The 19,061-nt window shown below is 33.5% G+C and overlaps 1 protein-coding gene across 1 annotated transcript; it reads left to right on the top strand.

Moving 5' to 3' along the window:
- Positions 1–2,570: 2,570 nt before the first annotated feature.
- LOC149249783 (putative UPF0481 protein At3g02645) lies at positions 2,571–4,034 on the top strand. The gene has a single exon (XM_089453473.1). The coding sequence runs from the start codon at positions 2,571–2,573 to the stop codon at positions 4,032–4,034; it is 1,464 nt and encodes a 487-aa protein (XP_089309599.1).
- Positions 4,035–19,061: the final 15,027 nt, after the last annotated feature.

The following is a 19,061-nucleotide window of genomic DNA, read 5'->3' as shown; positions in this document are numbered from 1 at the left end:
AAAAGATTGTCTTGCTAGATGAGTTGGGATGATTTCTAGTCTAGTTATGCATAAAGATGGGTATTCCCAATATTTTCTTGAAAGAGAAAGCATGAGGAACTTACTTATAGGAAGATAAAGAAATGGGGTTACAAAGACTTCCTTTATGAAAGAAGTATGTGATTTGTTACATGAAATGGTAGTATTCTAGTGAAGGGATTATGTGTTGCATATATTAAAGAATGGCTATTATGATAAGCTAATGTATGCACAAAGAATAGTCATTGTGATATAAGAGTTATGTTTTTTGTATGATGGAGAAACTATGTTGAGTTCTCGAAAAATAACTATGTGAAAAGAACATATGTGCTTAAGCATAGAAACAACAATTTATTACATGTATGAAAATATAACGATTTTGTTATACATGTTAGTAGAACTAATGAGTTAGATCTCTTAAAGAGAATTATGCATTAGTGTGAATAAATATTGTGGAGGTAAAACAATATTTACTTGAGTATATGTATTAGTTAAATAGTATGCTCATGCATATGAGTAGATGTTAAAAGATCTCTTTTAGAGGTTGATTATTGATTCATTAATATGGTATCTAATATCGTTGCCCAAGCTTGTTGACGGCAACATTGACAAGGAACGATGGCGATCGGTGCCAAAGAAAAGTGATGTTTAACATGGTGGCAGGAAAAGATGAGTTCGAGTTGCAAGATCGTACATTACTAAAACAATCATGCCACAAGGAATGTTGCATGTGGTGGTATGTAAGTAAAATATTACATGGAAACTGTATTAGCTTTTAGCTAGTTGTGTGACAAATTAATGATAATTCATTGTAATAATTTTATAACAATGGTTAAGGGATGGAATCCCTTATAAGCCATTGAGTGGGGGGTGAAATCCATTTAATAATAAGATTTAACGTTTGCTGGTTTTCACCCTACGGGGTTTCTAGGGTACATTGGTGTTCAATGGTGCGCTTGACTTTTGTGTCAGTTTGATGATGTTGAATCCTTGATGATGATGTTTCTTTATTTGATGTGATAATCATAATGTCCTAGTACGTGATTATTTAATATGGTTAAGGAAAATCATAAAATGGACGAAAGGTTCATGAGACAGTTTATGTTATTACACTACCACAGTGGTGGTTAATGGTTATGCAAAGGGTTATGCAACTTACTATCTTCTATTGCAATTTACTTCATGTACTAATGAACATTATATCTAATGGTTAATGAGGAATGTGGAGATGTGAATTGGATTATTACTTGTGAGTAATTTGTGTACAAAATTTTAACTCCTTGCTTTTACATGCAAGGTTACCGAGGTATGTGACAGTGATTATGATATTATTGTGGGTAAATAATTTGTCAGATCCACTACATAATTTTTTGAAAATTGTTTTAGAAATTATTTAAAAAAGGAAAAGAAAAACATGAATATATAAATTATATAATTAAATAAAAATAAAATAAAAGATAATATGTTTTATGAAGGAAAATATACTTAATTTAAATTTTGTTAATTTTAATAATTTTTGAAAGTAAAATAATTTATTAAATATTTTTTAATTAGATTTTCATTTTATATATGTTAATAATATTTTATTATTAAACCTATAATGACAAACAATTTGGTGGTACGACGGTATGTGCACTTTGGTGAAGGTATCGATATTATTTGTCATAATTAATATGCTTTTGGTATGATAAGGAGCATTCAAGGGAATTTTTGTTAATAGATTTTGTTGGAGGTACAATTATTGAAATAGCAACTTTCATCGTTTAAATAAATTGGGTGATTGGGACGTCTTGTAAGATCGCTGTTCAGATCCCCCCATGGTTACCAGGGACATGCCTCGGACGCAACAACTGCCCTGAAGCGCAGCGATGAGACCTCCTCAGAATCTGAAAAGGAATTCCAGACGTCAGAATTTCCCAGCCTTCAAGTTGTCCTAGTTCATCCTCCCCCTCCAGGATGGCTGGACAAGAGTCAACAAAAAGAAAGGGAAAAAGCAATGCGTTGTAGCTTCTACCCCTATGGGGTAAAGATCACTTGATATGTCTGTTATTTCATGCTATCTGCTGTTACCTTAAGCTTATATCTTTTCACCGGGACCGAGGTTGATGGATACATCATTTCCGGTCTGCGGATCTCTTGCTTTTCTTGATTGTACTATATTTTCCACTTAATAGAATTAGTCTTTACCCAGAAAAAAAAAAGATCGCTGTTCAGAGCATTAATATTGCAATTTTTTCCTGAAAAATGTCGACGGAACAGGGAAAAATCTACGGGAATAAAGGGGTTATATGATTAAGGTAGAAATTATGTTATCAAAATCGAACAGTTGTAAAGGGGATAAATTATTGCAAAGAAGCTGTTCACACGTTAAGGGTTCCTGCTCTCTGTCCTATTCAATCACTTTAATTTCGGAAAGGATGCAAGGCGATGCGCTCCAATTACATATTATTTGCAAATTCCATTCAGTTCTGAACATACCTACACCTTAGTGCAATATATATGTGCAGGCGGAAATCAGAGAACAATCTAGACGTTCAGTGCTCGTTTGAGTGATGGGGGAAGAGAAAACACCGCTAGTGTTCAGGAGGGAATGGCAGGAACAAGTTATAGAGATTATTGATAATAATAAATCTCTAGCAAAGGTGGGTAAGATTCCGCGCGTAGCTAATGCTCTCTTGGATGCGAAACCAGAGGCGTACATACCACACTTCGTCTCCCTAGGACCGTACCACCACTCCAAACTGGAGAAAAAAGTTGCAGTCGCTTCGTCTGCGGGAGATAGTTACGAATTTCGCGAGCTGAAGATGTCAACAGCGGAGGCGTACAAAGTCCAGTCAGCGGCTACGTTCTGGCGGAATTGCGACAAAAGAATCAAGGAAATGGCAGAAAAGATCAAAGGAAAGCGGCAAGAGATTGAGGAATTCTATGACTGGCCAATTCCTAGGGATGGCGAGTACCTGGAGAACTTCGCTCTCATGATGGCGATAGATTCGTCGTTTCTGTTACGTTTCTTATCCAGTCCGTCTGAATCACCAGATGAAGACATGAAATGTTTAAGGAGGCTTGAAGTCTCTATAAAGTGCGACATTCTGAAGCTGGAGAATCAGCTCCCGCTGTTTGTGTTGAGAGAGGCTTTAAATGATGCAGGCGAGCAGATCCTTCAGGACTTCACTAAGGTATGGAGGAACAAATTCAGTGCAGAGTTGTCTCCTTTCAATCAATTCGACATAACCCTTAATGATATTGATCAGCCGCATTTTCTGGGTTGCCTGCACGCATTCCTTTCACAGTTGGTGCGTATGGAAGTAACGGAGGGGGAAGGAGCGACTGTATTTCGAAGAATGAAGCACTCTCTGGAAGAGGGTGTTGAAGTGGTCATTGCAGCGATCTTCACCCTTTTCTGTGTGACCCATCCATCCAACGAAGGGCGACATGATATTCTGAACTCATACAACGCGGGGGAGTTGGCAAAGGGTGGCATTCAATTCAAATCCTTCTCCACCATGAATGATACGATCCGATTCGACAAGTACTCGGGCACGCTGTGCCTTCCCCAGATCACCGTATCCGAAATGCAGACTGAAGTTTTGTTAAGGAACATGCTTGCCTTGGAGTTCAATGACTTCACCCGTGAGGACCACATGACGCGCTACGTTGGCCTCATGGACTGCCTCATCGACACAGGCGAGGATGTTAGACTGCTCCGGGAATCGCAAGTCATTCTTCGCGGAAGTGTGATGATGAGTGACGAGAGCATAGCGGATATGTGGAACAGCATGTGTCATCCCATCTTCAAGGGCCATATGGAACCTCCCTCGGACCTCAACAATGCACTCAAGGAGGTGCTTATCAGGAAATATTACATGAGCATTGTCAAAAATGTGGTCTGGGAATTCTACTGGGAACATCTATCAAAGCCAGGAAGGGGTGTAGCTCTGTTTGTTGGAGTTCTTCTTCTCGCCATGACCGTTCTGCAGACTTTCTATACCGTGTACGGCTGGGTGAAAAAAAATTGAAGGCTAAGCAACCGTAGATATGATTTTAGGATTGCTGTGATAAGAAGTCCATATATAAAGTTTGTGAATATATATTTCCTTATAAATATATATTTGCTTATGTAAATATTTAAATTATTAATTTACTTTTAAAGGTTTTGTGTTTAATTATATGTTATTTTAAAAGGGAATATATAAATGATGAATTTTAATTTATGTTTTATATATTTTTATTTTTTTATTTTTCACATCGTTAGTTTATGTTTTTTAATATTTTATTTTGATTTATGTTTTTTTATTTTATTTTTTTACTATTTTTTTCATTTTGTTTAATATATCATTTTTATTGGGGTGGGAAATTGAACCAGTAACTTCACATAACACAACACTCAATTATCAAAGATTCTCTTAACACAATATGTAATCATTGTCTATCCAAAACCCATGAACAAAAAAGTATTTTAAAATTTAACAAAACAAATATACCTATAGACAAAATAGTATTTTAAAATTTAACAAAATAAATATTTTTAATTTATTTTTGGTATTAAAGTGAGAAGCCTGGTGAATAGTAAACTATGAAAAGGTGGAAAAGTATAATTTAAAAAAATGAAAATTGTAAAAATGGTAAATAGGAATTAGAGTAATAATTACTAGAAAATTATATATATTTGGAAAGAGTATTAAAGTTAGATATTGAATAATAAAGTTGCCAAATTAAAATGAATAGTTTTAAAGTTGAAAGAGTAAAAGAAGAGACTTAGGAAAGATAAGATATGAAAAAATTGATAAAATTATTTGAAATTGAGAATAGAGTTTAATATCCCCCATTAATGTAAATATTTATTTTATTTACTACAACTAAATAGATTATTACTATTTGTTTGAATTATAAACTATTTTGGAATTTAGTTATTGAAGAATAAATTTTGCAGTTATGGGTAAATATTATTTTACTAAGTAATTAGTTATGAAAATAGTTCTCTTTTCCAAAACTAAATCCTAGGTATTTTTACAAAAAATGATCAAGAGGATGGGGATCTGAGATCAAGAGAGAGAGGGAACTGCTTTGAAAGGTCAGGCAGTCTAAAATGGCTATGTCTGGTTAAGACCAGATAGCTGGTAAACTTTAAAGTCTCTGAGAGAGAGAGAAATCCTGAAGTAAGGAGTAGAACTTTAGCTGGTAAACTTTAAAGTCTCTGAGAGAGAGAACTCCCGAAGTAAGGAGTAGCAAGGGGGAAGATTTACCAGAGTAGGTAATCTCATGGTAATCTCATGACAGGGAGTAAATTAATGTGCAAATCTTAATATATCATATTTAGTCCTAGACAGCGTAAAACGATAAGTAGAGAATTGTTTATATAAGTTTTTCATTGAATCTATTGTCTATATAAGTTGTTCATTGAATCTAAGAACAGTAGCTAGGAGATTGGCTAAATTATTAGAGAAATAACTGTCAATTATTTTGTAAAAGTATAGGTAATGTTTTCCTATTTCTAGAGTATGTATTTAGAGTCCTTTTGTATTTAATTGAAACAATTCTTTTAAAGAATATTAGAGAATCTCAAGAAAAACCTTTACTACTTTTACAGGAAGAAATTGTATTAAGAATATCAGAAGATTTAGTAAAGAAACTCGAATGACAAACAAATCTTGGGAAAGGATAGGAAATCTTTGTAAACAGAACTGTTACATTAACCAGTTAAGGTGGATTTCCCGATATTGCATCTTATCTAACTCAGGGATAGTATTTAAAATCATTTATTATTAGGAACAACAATTAGAATCATCTATTAGTCGAAAGGATGGTAAACATTGATGGATGAAATAATTAGGTATACATTGCATTCAACAAACATTAAACTATTCTCAAATTCTACACCATAAATCTAGTCATGCATAACAACTCTGTGGATGCAATAAAAGTATAAATTAATTCTGAATGGTCACAACGAAAAGCAAGAAATTCAACAAGCTCATGAATTTAGTCATGTAAGACAGAAGTAGCGACTTCTGGAAGTTTCATTGAAATACAAAAAGATTACAGTCTTAGAAAGGCATCGCATATTGTGGCATTATGAGCTCCAAAGAAAAAATTTTAAACATTCTTTCTCGTAAGTCTAAAACACTGAGATTTTACCGAACCAGAGCTAAATCTATGCAAAAATCGTTACACTTTTCCAAGCCATATTACATCAAACAAAGTGTAGAATAAGCCCTCGGAAGAATTCGAGGAAAGATAGCCCTCAGCTTCCAAAAAAGAGAGAACTCTGTGTTTAAATAAAATAACTCAGAAAAAACAATCGAAAAAACCCAGCAACGAAATATGAAACCTCTTCTCAATTATAAACTCCAGTCATATATTTAAGTGTTCCAATATAATATCAGGGATGGCAACGAGAGAGCCCCTTGCCAATAAGCCTCTACACTCGATCGTAGCTGTAGGCCTCCTTTCCTTGTAAAAACACCACATACAAACATCTTGAATCAAACACAAGACAAGCTATCAGAGGAGCCATGACTCCAGCAAACTCAGAAAACCCATCTAGAGTTTTCTTTATAGTCGTTTGAGCTTGTTGGCCTATCCAAAAACCCTATTCTAGACAAAATTAGAGAGCTTCATATTACCTAAAGTTGTTGGTAGACAATGAAACCAGAACAAGGGTTTGCCCCAGTGTCAGGATGAATATTCCGTCCCGGGAGCCAGACCTTTCGCCATAACAGAGAAATGGTATTAGTATCATGCAACAGAAATAGGAATTAGTAATAAATGTTCTAAACCCTGAAATACATAAACAATTATGCAGAAAGAAGATCTGAAAGCTTACCTTCGGAGAAGACATTCCAGGCCCAGCCTCTGCAGAACGAATTCCTGAGCATTGAAGTGGTTTCAGGTTCTTCAGGGCAGTCAGAGTTGTCGGAATGTAGTGGAAATGGTCCAGTGAACCCGGATAGTAGACAAAGACAACCATCGAAGGGAAGATCATATTCAAAACCGCTCGGAAAGACCAAAGTGAAACAATGACAAGTTGAAACCTCACTACCGAGAAATGAAGGGATGATAACCTGAGGACCATTCGATCTAACGGGCCAAGGTGAGTCGTTGATGGAGGAACCCCATCCCGAGGGTTAGGTGGGATAAGGACAGTTGGATTACCTCCAGGAAGCCACCCAGATCCAGACAGCCGAAGCAATAAATTCACCTGCATTTCTTGAGTGAGTTTCAAGGCTATGGCCTGTGAATATTAATGCAAAGGCCAGCATCATACCCATATGATTAATTATATAGAATTATAACCATTGTAAAGTCAAATGCCTTGTATTTCTAATAATATCGCCACATTCATTATTCAATAATTCATAGCATGTAAAGTCCAACCATTGCATATGTATAAATTCGATAATGTCAATTATTATGATTGTTTAAAAGTCATACATAATGTTTAATCCATGTTTATGTTTTCGTTAAACTTATATATGTATTATGGGGTGACTTAATATGTAAAAAAAAATTATATATATTAAAGTTGATAGATAGATGTGTTACATATGGTATCAGAGCACTCAGGTTCCAAAACTGAGGCCTCTGGAATAAGGAATAACAAAATTGTGTTGTGCACGTAGGAGACAACAGTTAAATAATCAACATGAGGCGAGCTGGAAATCTACCACATGGTTCCATATTTGGAATAGGTCCAAATTCATTCCAGGAGGGAAATCTTGAGGTTTGGGTGCAGCTGGGCGATGATACGCAAAATCCCAATGTAGACCTCCGGACAACTGTCCAAGAACTGAAAGGGGAAATGGCCCAACTCTGGGCAGACAACGAAAGATTGATGCAGGAACAAGAAAAGATCCTAAAAAGTTTGTTGGATAGACAGAATCATCAACCACTAGCCCCCAGTCCAGAGCATGGCCAGATGACTCAGGAACAAGAGTTCCTAACTGAAAATATGGAAATAGAAGGAGGAAAAGAAAACCAAGAAGATGAATTAGGAAACATGTCTAATCACAAGATGCAGAAGAAACAGAAGATTAAACTCCAAGGGGAGTTTCGTAAAATCAAGCCTCCTCTCTTTGATGGGGAGAAAGAAGAGGCGGCAGAAGCATGGTTAATTAATATGAACAAGTATTTCCAGCTATATGAATATGATTACAATTTGAAGGCCCATCTGGCCATTTTCCAGCTTCAAGGGAAGGCTACATTTTGGTGGGAGGAAGCAAAAACAGTCTATGGGGTCAATGAGCAAAACATAACTTGGGAGAAATTCCATAAATTATTTAAGGATAAATATTTGACCGAGAGGTTTTATGATGAAAAAGCAAAAGAGTTTCATGACCTCCGTCTGGGCCAAATGACCATGGATGAATTTATAACAAAATTTACATCATTATTGCGATATGTTCCTTATATTCATGAAGAAAAAGCTAAGGTACAATGGTTTGTCAACAGTCTTCCATTGTTCATGAAAGAATGGTTGGAATTTGACAATCCAAAAACCATGGATGAAGTCATTCAGAAAGCATGAATTTGTTATCAGCAAAATAAACCAAAGGGAGATACGAGTAAAAGATGGGCAAACAAGAAGGGAAATAAATTCATTCCCAGCCATAAGGGAAATAAGAGCACCAACAACAAGGGAGTATATAAAGGTCAAAGTAATTAGAATGGGAATAAGCCTAGATTTAAGGTACCAGGTGAAGCTAGGACAAATGAACAAACCGGCAGAAATGAAACAAAATTAATTAATAGACCACATGTATAGTGTTGGGGATGCGGAGGCCCGCATTATGTCAAAAACTGCCCTCAACGTAGGGGAGAAGATCGCATCTCACAAATTCAAGAGGCATCCACTATTAGAGAAGTGGCAAGAAGCATCCCTAAGATCAACGCAGCTCTTGAAGATCATCAGGTGGAGTTTCAGCCAACTATGGTTGAATTTGAAGGTACTTTTTTTTACCAGACCTACTCTATTTTAATAGATCCTGGGGCTACTTTAAGCTACATTAGTCCCATGTTAGTGGAACAGTGTAAATTAAAAGTTGTTAAATTTAAAAACCCATGGTTAGTACAGCTAGCTACAGGGGCAAAAAGAAGAGTTCTGTCTGAAGTAAACAACTGCCCCTCTAAATTAAATGGTCAACCTATCATCGCTGATTTAAATGTGCTACCTCTAGGGTCATATGATATTCTAATACATATGGACTAGTTAGAAAAGCATTAGTCCTTAATAAATTGTAAAACAAAAGCTATTAGCAACCTAGATGAAGTGGGAGAGAGATAGGAAATTCAATGTGTTCAGAAACATCTACAATTAAGGCCAATAACAGCCTCCCAATTTGCCAAATGCATCAAAAAAGGTTTTCAAGTTTATGCCATACAAGTAGGGTATGTTGACTCTAAAGATAAATCTGTATCACTAGAGAACATATATGTGATACAAAATTTTCCAGATGTGTTTCCTAAAGAAATACTAGGCCTACCCCCTAAAAGAGACATAGATTTTACTATTGAGTTGATTCCAGCAGCTGCTCCAGTTTCCCGAGCACCATACCGAATGAGTATACTCGAACTAAAATAATTAAATATGCAACTCCAATAGTTTCTTAATAAGTATATCCATCCCAGTGTATCTCTTTGGGGAGCTCCAATTTTATTTGTTAAAAAGAAGGACGAAACACTGCGAATATGCATGGATTACCGCTAGCTGAACAAGCTGACCATTAAAAAAAAAAAACCCTTCCCTAGATAGATGAGCTCTTTGACTAGGTGAAAGGTGCAACCATATTCTCAAAAATTGATCTCCACTCTGGGTATCATTAGATCAGAATAAAAGAGGGAGATATTGCAAAAATTACTTTCAGGATGCGTTATGGACATTATGAGTTTATGGTCTTACCATTTGGACTAACTAACGCCCCAGCAACATTCATGTGTCTCATGAATAGCATATTTCATCAGTTCTTAAATAAATTTGTATTAATCTTCATTGATTACTAATCTATTCTCGAAACGTGGAAGAACATAAGGAACATCTCAGTGTTTTTCTGGAAGTGCTACGAGAACACCTGTTGTATGCCAAGTACAGTAAATGTGATTTCTTTGAAGAGAAAATCCAATATTTGGGACACATCATCACCAAGGACGAAATTTTCGTAGATCCGGAAAAGATAAGAACCATTATGGAATGGCCAATGCCAAAGGATGTAGTTGACATAAGATCATTTATGGGCTTAGTAGGTTACTATCGGAGATTTGTGGAGGGTTTCTCCTGTGTAGCCTATCCTATCACCTGCCTACAAAAGAAAGGCAAAGTGTTCCAATGGACCCCCAATTGTCAAAGGAGCTTTGATCAGCTCAAGCATCTTATTACCACAACACCTATTCTGAGCATTGCTGATCCCAGTAAAGAATATGTGGCTTGTACTGATGCTAGTAAGGAAGGAGTGGGTGGCATATTAATGCAAGAGGGGAGAGTGGTTGCCTATGAATCTAGGAAGCTTAAGGAGTATGAGAAAAAGTACTCAGCCTATGACTTGGAGCTAACTGCGGTCATTCATGCCTTAAAAATGTGGCAGCATTACCTTTTAGGTAAGAAATTCTTGTTAATGACTGACCACCATAGTCTGATAAATTATTTCAAACAACCAACTTTAAATGTCAGGTAAGCTCGTTGGGTAGATTTCCTGAGTGAATTCGATTTTGAAATTAAAGATTTAAAAGGAAAGGAAAACTGGGTGGAAGATGCTCTAATCCGAAAGGTAAGTTGTTTATATGAAATTTCTGTTAGTCAATCATGAACTACCTTTTTTTAGCAGATTCAAGAATCAGCCATGCAGGATCCAACGTATAAACACTTACGGTAGCAAGAAAAAAATCTTAACAGCCATGAACAACAATTGGGTTATGAAATAAATGCAAAAAATTGGTTGATTTTTAGGAAAAGGATATATGTGCCTAACCAGCAACATCTTAAAAATCTCATTCTTGATGAATACCATAAGATCCCTTATGTAGGCCATCCCAGGTACCAGAAAATGATTTCTGCCCTATGGAAAGAATTTTTCTGGCCTGGTATGAAGAAGGAAGTGGCAAAATATTTAGCCAAATGCTTGGAATTCCAGCAAGTGAAAGCTGAGCACCAACATCTAGGAGGGTTACTTCACCCTCTACCTATCCCAAAATCGAAATGGGAAGCCATATCTATTGATTTTATTACCGGGCTGCCTAAATCGAGGAAGAAAAATGACTCCATCATGGTGGTGGTGGAAAAATTGAGCAAATATGCTCATTTCATACATGTTCAATCAACTTATAGAGCAGTCCAAATTGCTAATATTTTTATGCAGAACATTTTTAAACTACACAAAATCCCTAAGATGATTATTTCCGACCGAGATGTAAAATTTACATCAGCTTTCTGGAAATCCCTCTTTGAAGGATTGGGCACACAACTGCACTTCAGTACAGCTTACCATCTACAAATGGACAGACAGACTAAAAGAGTAAACCAAGTTGTTGAAGACATGCTGCGAACATATGTAATGCAGTAGCCCACAAAATGGGAAGATTATTTACACCTGGTGGAGTTCGCATATAACAACGGGTACCATGCATCCCTTCAGATGAGCCCCTTTGAGGTTTTATATGGATGCAAGTGTAGGACACCTTTAAGTTGGAGTGGACCAGAGGACAAACTATTACTAGGGCCAGAAATGTTGGAAGAAATGGAGGAAATGGTGAAAAAGGTATGGATTAATTTAAAGGTTGCTCAGGACTGACAGAAGAACTTTGCCAATTAGAAGAGGAGTTTCTGAGAATTCCAAGTAGGATATCATGTCTACATTCAAGTGTGAGCCAAGAAAAGCACCTTACAATGGGCTGGGTGTGCTAAATTAGCACCCCGATATTGCGGGCCATTTCAAATCCTAGCTCGAATTGGACCAATGGCTTATCAACTTGCCTTACCCAGTCATATTCGTGTACACAATGTCTTTCATGTTTCTCTACTTAAGAAATATGTATATGACGCTAACCACATAATCCAATGGCAAGATATACAGGTAAGGTATAAATAAATAAATAAATAAATATATATATATATATATATATATATATATATATATATATATATATACTATATATATGTATAAATTATTAGTTAATGACTTAACAATTTTGTTGCAATGTTCAGGTCAAACTAGAAGGTGAATTCTTGGTCAAACCTCTAGTTATACTAGATCGGAGAGAAGTAACACTGTGGAAACGAGTTATCACCCAGGTTAAAGTGCAGTGGCAGCACTACAAGCCGGAAGAGGCCACCTGGGAAGATGAATAGGTCATGAGAGAAAACTTTCCGGGTTTATTTGCAGGAAGAGAACATCAGGACGATGTTCCATTTTAGGGGGGGAAGATGTAATATCTCCCATTAATGTAAATATTTATTTTATTTACTGCAACCAAACAGACTATTACTATTTGTTTGAATTATAAACTATTTTGGAATTCAGTTATTGAAGAATAAATTTTGCAGTTATGGGTAAATATTATTTTACTAGGTAATTAGTTATGGAAATGGTTATCTATTCCAAAACTAAATCCTAGAGTATTTTTACAAAAAATGATCAAGAGGATGGGGATCTGAGATCAAGAGAGAGAGGAAACTGTGCTGAAAGGTCAGGAAGTCTAAAATGGCTATGTCTGGTTAAGGCCAGATAACTGGTAAACTTTAAAGTCTTTGTGAGAGAGAGAACTCCTAAAGTAAGGAGTACCACGTGGGAAGATTTACCAGAGTAGGTAATCTCATAGAAAGGAGGAAATTAATGTGAAAATCTTAATATATCATATTTAGTCCTGGATAGCGTAAACCGATAAGTACAAAATTGTTTATATAAGTTGTTCACTGAATCTAAGAATGGTAGCTAGCAGATTGGCTAAATTGTTAGAGAAATAATTGTCAATTATTGTGTAAAAGTATAGGTAATGTTTTCCTATTTCTGGAGTATGTATTTAGAGTCCTTTTGTATTTAATTGAAACAATTCTTTTAAAGAATATTAGAGAATCTGAGGAAAAACCCTTACTACTTTTGCAGGAAGAAATTGTATTAAGAATATCAGAAGATTTAGTAAAGAAACTAGAATGACAAACAAATCTTGGGAAAGGATAGGAAATATTTGTAAACAAAATTATTACATTAACCAATTAAGGTAGATTTCCCGATATTGCATCTTATCTAACTCAGGAACAACATTTAAAATCACCTATTATTAGGAACAACATTTAAAATCATCTATTAATCGAAAGAATGGTAAACATTGATGGATGAAATAATCAGGTATACATTGCGATCAACAAACATTAAACTGTTCTCGAATTCTACACCATAAATCTAGTCATGCATAAGAACTCTGTGGATGCAATAAAAACATAAATTAATTCTGAATAGTCACAACGAAAAACAAGAAATTCAACAAGCTCACGAATTTAGTCATGTAAGACAGAAGTAGTGACTTCTGGAAGTTTCATTGAAATACAAAAGATTACAGTCTTAGAAAGGCATTGCATATTGTGGCATTACGAGCTCCAAATAGAACATTTTAAACATTCTTTCTTGTAAGTCTAAAAAACTGAGATTTTACTGAACTAGAGCTAAATCTATGCAAAAATCATTACACTTTTCCAAGCCATATTACATGAAACAAAGTGTAGAATAAACCCTCGGAGGAATTCGAGGAAGGATAGCCCTCGTCTTCCAAAAAAGAGAGAACTTTGTGTTTAAATAAAAAAACTCTGAAAAACAATCAAAAAACCCAACAACAAAATATGAAACCTCATCTCAATGATAAACTCCAGTAATATATTTAAGTGTTCCAATATAATATCAGGGATGGCGACCAGAGAGCCCCTTTCCAATAAGCCTCCACACTCAGCTGTAGTCGTAGGCCTCCTTGCCTTATAAAAGGACCACATACAAACTTCTGGAATCAAACACAAGAAAAGCTATCAGAGGAGCCATGACTCCACCAGACTTGGAAAACCCATCTAGAGTTTTCTTTATAGCCTTTTCAGCTTGTTGGCCTATCCAAAAACCCTATTCTAGACAGAATTAGAGAGATTTGTATTACCCGGAGTTGTTGGCAGACAATGAAACCAGAAGGAGGGTTTGCCTCAGCGCCAGGATGAATCTTCCATCCTGAGAGCCAGACCTTTCGCCATAACAGAGAAATGGTATTAGTATCATGCAATGGAAATAGGAATCAATAATAAACATTCTAAACCCTGAAATACATAAACAGTTATGTAGAAAGAAGATCTGAAAGCTTACCTTTGGAGAAGACATTCCAGGCCCAACCTCCCCAGAATGAATTCCTGAGCATTAAAGTGGTTTCAGGTTCTTCAGGGAAGTCAGAGTTGTCAGAATGCAGTGGACATGGTCCAGTGAACCTAGATAGCAGACAAAGACAACCATTAAAGGGCAGAGCAGAGCCAGAACCGCTTGGAAAGACCAAAGTGAAACAATGACAGGTTGAAACCTCACTACTGAGAAATGAAGGAATGATAATGTGAGGACCGTTTGATCCAACAACCTAAGGTGCATCGTTGATGGAGGAACCCCATCCTTAGGGTTAGGTGGGATAAGGACAGTTGGATTACCTCCAGGAAGCCACCCGGATCCAGATAGCCGAAGTAATAAATTCACCTGCATTTCCTGAGTGAGTTTCAAGGATATGGCCTGTGAATATTAATTCAAAGGCCAGCATCGTACCCATAGGATTAATTATATAGAATTATAACCATTGTAAAGTTAAATGTCGTGTTTTTCTAATAATATCGCTACATTCATTATTCAATAATTCATAGCATGTAAAGTCCAACCATTGCATATGTATAAATTCGATAATGTCAATTATTATGATTGTTTAAAAGTCATACATAATGGTTAATCCATGTTTATGTTTTCGTTAAACTTATATATGTATTATGGGGTGACTTAATATGTATATATATATATATATATATATATATATATATATATATATATATATAAGTTGATAGATAGATGTGTTACAGGAGCTAAAGAAGAGGACCATATAAGAAGTAAAGAAAGAGAATAAAGAAAGAGAATTAGGAAAAATAAGATATGAAAATTTTGATAAAATATTAAAAATTAGGATTGAAGAAAAAGAAAATGACCATCAAACATAAAATGATGTGATATCATGAGCCTTATATAATGAAAATATATATATATATATATATAAATTTAAAATTAAAATTAAATAATATTCAAAATTTAACATAATTTTTAATAATAAAATATATGTTAATAAATATGTATATATATATATATAATACCTATTAAAATTTATTTAAAATTATATTAAAATGTTTTTAAAACTATATTAAAATATTTATGCACTATATTAATGGATTGAAGTTTGCATTTCAAGATGTGATGAGTTTGAATAATATTTATTCCAATGAAAGAAGCCAACGAATTAACCCTCGAGTAAGAGGGAAAATAGTGTATAAAGGTAGTACAATACATTCTATTAACCTAAAGTATCAAGTCTGATCATTGGAAAGAAGCTAATGAATTAACCTCGAGCAAGAGGGGAAATAGCGTATAAAGATAGTATAATACATTCTATTAACCTAAAAGTATTAATGTGCTATGATCACAAATAGCACATAGATAGAAAAATACATAAAATCCAAACACCATACTTAATTAAAAGTATAAACTTTCCATTAACATCACCTTTGAATAAACAATGATGTGATTATTTTTGCATATTTTAATTAAAAATTTTAATTAAAATAAATTACTATATATTCCATTTTGTATATTTAATAATGTTAATTAATAAATTTAAATAATTATTAAATTATTTTAATTTTTGAAATAAACCTAAATAGCTATTAATTTGATCTTAGTAATAGAAAAAAAAAAAAATTAGAGCATAAACATAAGTTATATAAATTAAATGGTTAATCAATTTTTATAGGTATCCATGATAATATCGTAACACTTCTTTCATCATAAATCTCTGAAATTAAAAAAAGCATAAAAAATAATTTATTTATAATTTCATTTTAAATAATTTTCATTAATTGAAATAAGATATCTTAAAATATCATGGGGCAATACCATTGATAATATCGAAACACTTATTTCATCATAAATCTCTAAAATTAAAAAAAGCATAAAAAATAATTTATCTATAACTTTATTTTAAATATTTTTTATTAATTAAAATAAGATATCTTACAATATCATGGGCCAATACCATGGATTACTAATACCACATGTCCAAAAAAACATAACTCAATTCATATGAAACTTGTTCATATAACTTTTTTTTAATTAATAAATTTAATTAAAAGGTAAAAAAATCTTAATTACTTTAAAAATAAATCACATCTTTTAATTTGTGTATACTATTAAAAATATTTTGAGATTAAATCTTTACTATCCACTTAATAATTATTAGGAATTAAATTAAATTAATAAAACTTTATTCGAAGATAAACACATACTCATATAAAAAGTGATCAATATAAATTAATATTTTAATTATAAAATTAAAATAGATAATTTAAAAAAAACAAAAACAAAAAATAAAAAACAAAAAAGATAAAATATAAAATAACTATAAAAATATCGAATACAATACAGAGAGAGGAAAAAAAAAAAAAACAACGACGACCATGTGGCACGGTAGAATATGATGATGGGGTAGCACGATAGAATATGATGATGGGGTACAATGACACTTTGTGCAACGAACAAAAAAATTTAGAAGTATATGTAAAAACTTGAAGTCGAAGTTAAATGATCTTAAAAAAAAAATACCGTAAATGACGCGATTTGTCAATGTGTATAGAATAATACATATTACGAAAAAATACAGTAAATGATGTGATTTGTCAATGTGTATAGAATAATACATATTAAGATGTATTACACCTTTAAAATATATGGAACAATTTAATTACAATTTCTTAGGGTGTACACAAAAAAGGTGCAAACCAAAAAATATACATATTATATTAATGAGGTGAAGTTTGCATTTCAAGATGTGATGAGTTTACATGAGATTTATTCCAGTTAAACAAAGGAATGTAATGCTTGAGAGAGGACAAATAATGTATATAAACACAGTAGAATACATTTTATTAACCATAAAAGTATTAAATATAATATAGTGATAAATAGAAAATTATTTAGAATAGAAACACTATACTCAATCACATTGATAAACTTTTACTTACAGTCAAATTTACATAAACATTGATTTGATTATTTTTGTATGTTTTGATTAAATTTTCTTCATTAAAATATATTAAAAAACTCAAATAAACACTCAATTGCTTTAAATAATACATTAAAAAAATAAAATTTAAAACATGAACATATAAGTATTTACATACTACAATTCATTGAAGATCAATATTCTAGGATAAATAAAAATATAAAAATATCTGATTCATATTTTAGGAGAATGTAAATATGACTATTTAAATTATAATATACATTATATGAATCTATAAATAAGTTTTAAATATATGTGTTTTAATAATATTTTTTAATTTAAATTGGCATACATTTATTGTAATCTAGGATTTAGGATCCAGTGTTTTAAGATGCAAATCTCATTTTGAGCCGATCAACATCATAACATGACTGCCAGACAGAAAAGTTGGCTATAATGTGATGCAACTGGCATATATCATTTGTAAGTGAAAGCAGACAACCAGCTAGAATTTATGTGAGAAGGCATTACAAAGATGGTTTATTTATGCAGATAAATAACAAATCATGCAAAAGCACCCTCTATAACATAACGAACTACCATAATTGAGAAAACTTAGTTAAATAGATAGTACAGTAAAGTGATTGATTTAAAATATGCAGAGACTTCAACAAATATCGATTACTATATTCTATATTTTGGGTAGGGAATAGTAGTATGTTTCCACTCAATATTTCTAGGCCATAAAAGGATGTCGTCGCCAATGGAATGAACAAGCCAGCAGTGAGAAAATGAGTACCTACCCTTATCCAACCATGCCAAACAAATAAATAAGCACGTCCAAAGACTTGAACTGCATATGTTGAATCAACCTCCACGCACATCCAGCAAACCCACTACAGGCTTAGAAGTTGTAAATGTTCTACCATTAGATTCTATTATCTTGATTGCATACGGAGCCTCTTCTTCTAGTTCGTACGGTGCACTTAGCTTAATCAAAAAATACTTGACTGCATTTGGTATCACCCATGGATTTTGGATGACCAGCCATGGAATGTCTCTTGAATTTTTTTCAAATACATCTAATTTAAATTTGATACTTTAGTGCACAACTTGTATTGATATAATTTCTAAATTAAATGTCTTTTTTGTTTTATAACTTAGTTGAGTCAAAGATATCATAAAGACTGACATGATAACACATTTCCATATGGATAATTCCTAATAAAATAGTTTTTTACATGGGAGTGTAGAGCTTCACACAATGAGCTTTTTCCACACTTTGATCTCAACCATTTTAATATTAATCCCTTGAATTTATTATTCCTCTAGGTTTATAATATCAATCATAGTCAACCATGGTCAAATGTCGCATTGTGACAAAGATTGTCTCAATATGGAAATCAACCATGTTCGACCATGGTCCAACATTACGTTGTGGCAAAAATTGTCTCAATACGAAAAATCAATAATGATCAAGGTTGGCTAACCATGGTTCATATTCCTAGGGTTTAATATTATTTCCTTAGGTTTATACTCCCTTGGGTTTTTAGTATTAATCCTTAGGAATTATTATTCCCTTGAGTTTATAATATCAATCATGGTCAACCATTGTCAATAATGGTCAACGATGGTCGGACATCGCATTTTGACAAAGATTGTCTCAATATAAAAATCAATCATTATCTCAAGCATGCTCGAATGTGGTATTGTGACAAATATTGCCTCAGTATGATAATCATGGTCAACCATTACTAACCATGGTTAATCATGGTCAACCATTATTAACC

Source organism: Pinus tabuliformis, chromosome 7 (assembly GCF_031772625.1).
Source record: "Pinus tabuliformis cultivar Carrire ecotype Pingquan chromosome 7, CPIR1, whole genome shotgun sequence".
NCBI classification, from domain to species: Eukaryota; Viridiplantae; Streptophyta; class Pinopsida; order Pinales; family Pinaceae; genus Pinus; species Pinus tabuliformis.
This window is presented reverse-complemented; position numbering and strand designations above follow the sequence as displayed.

Coding starts and splice junctions, on each gene's coding strand:
- LOC149249783 (XM_089453473.1), top strand. CDS start 2,571: ATGGGGGAAGAGAAAACACCGCTAGTGTTCAGGAGGGAATGGCAGGAA.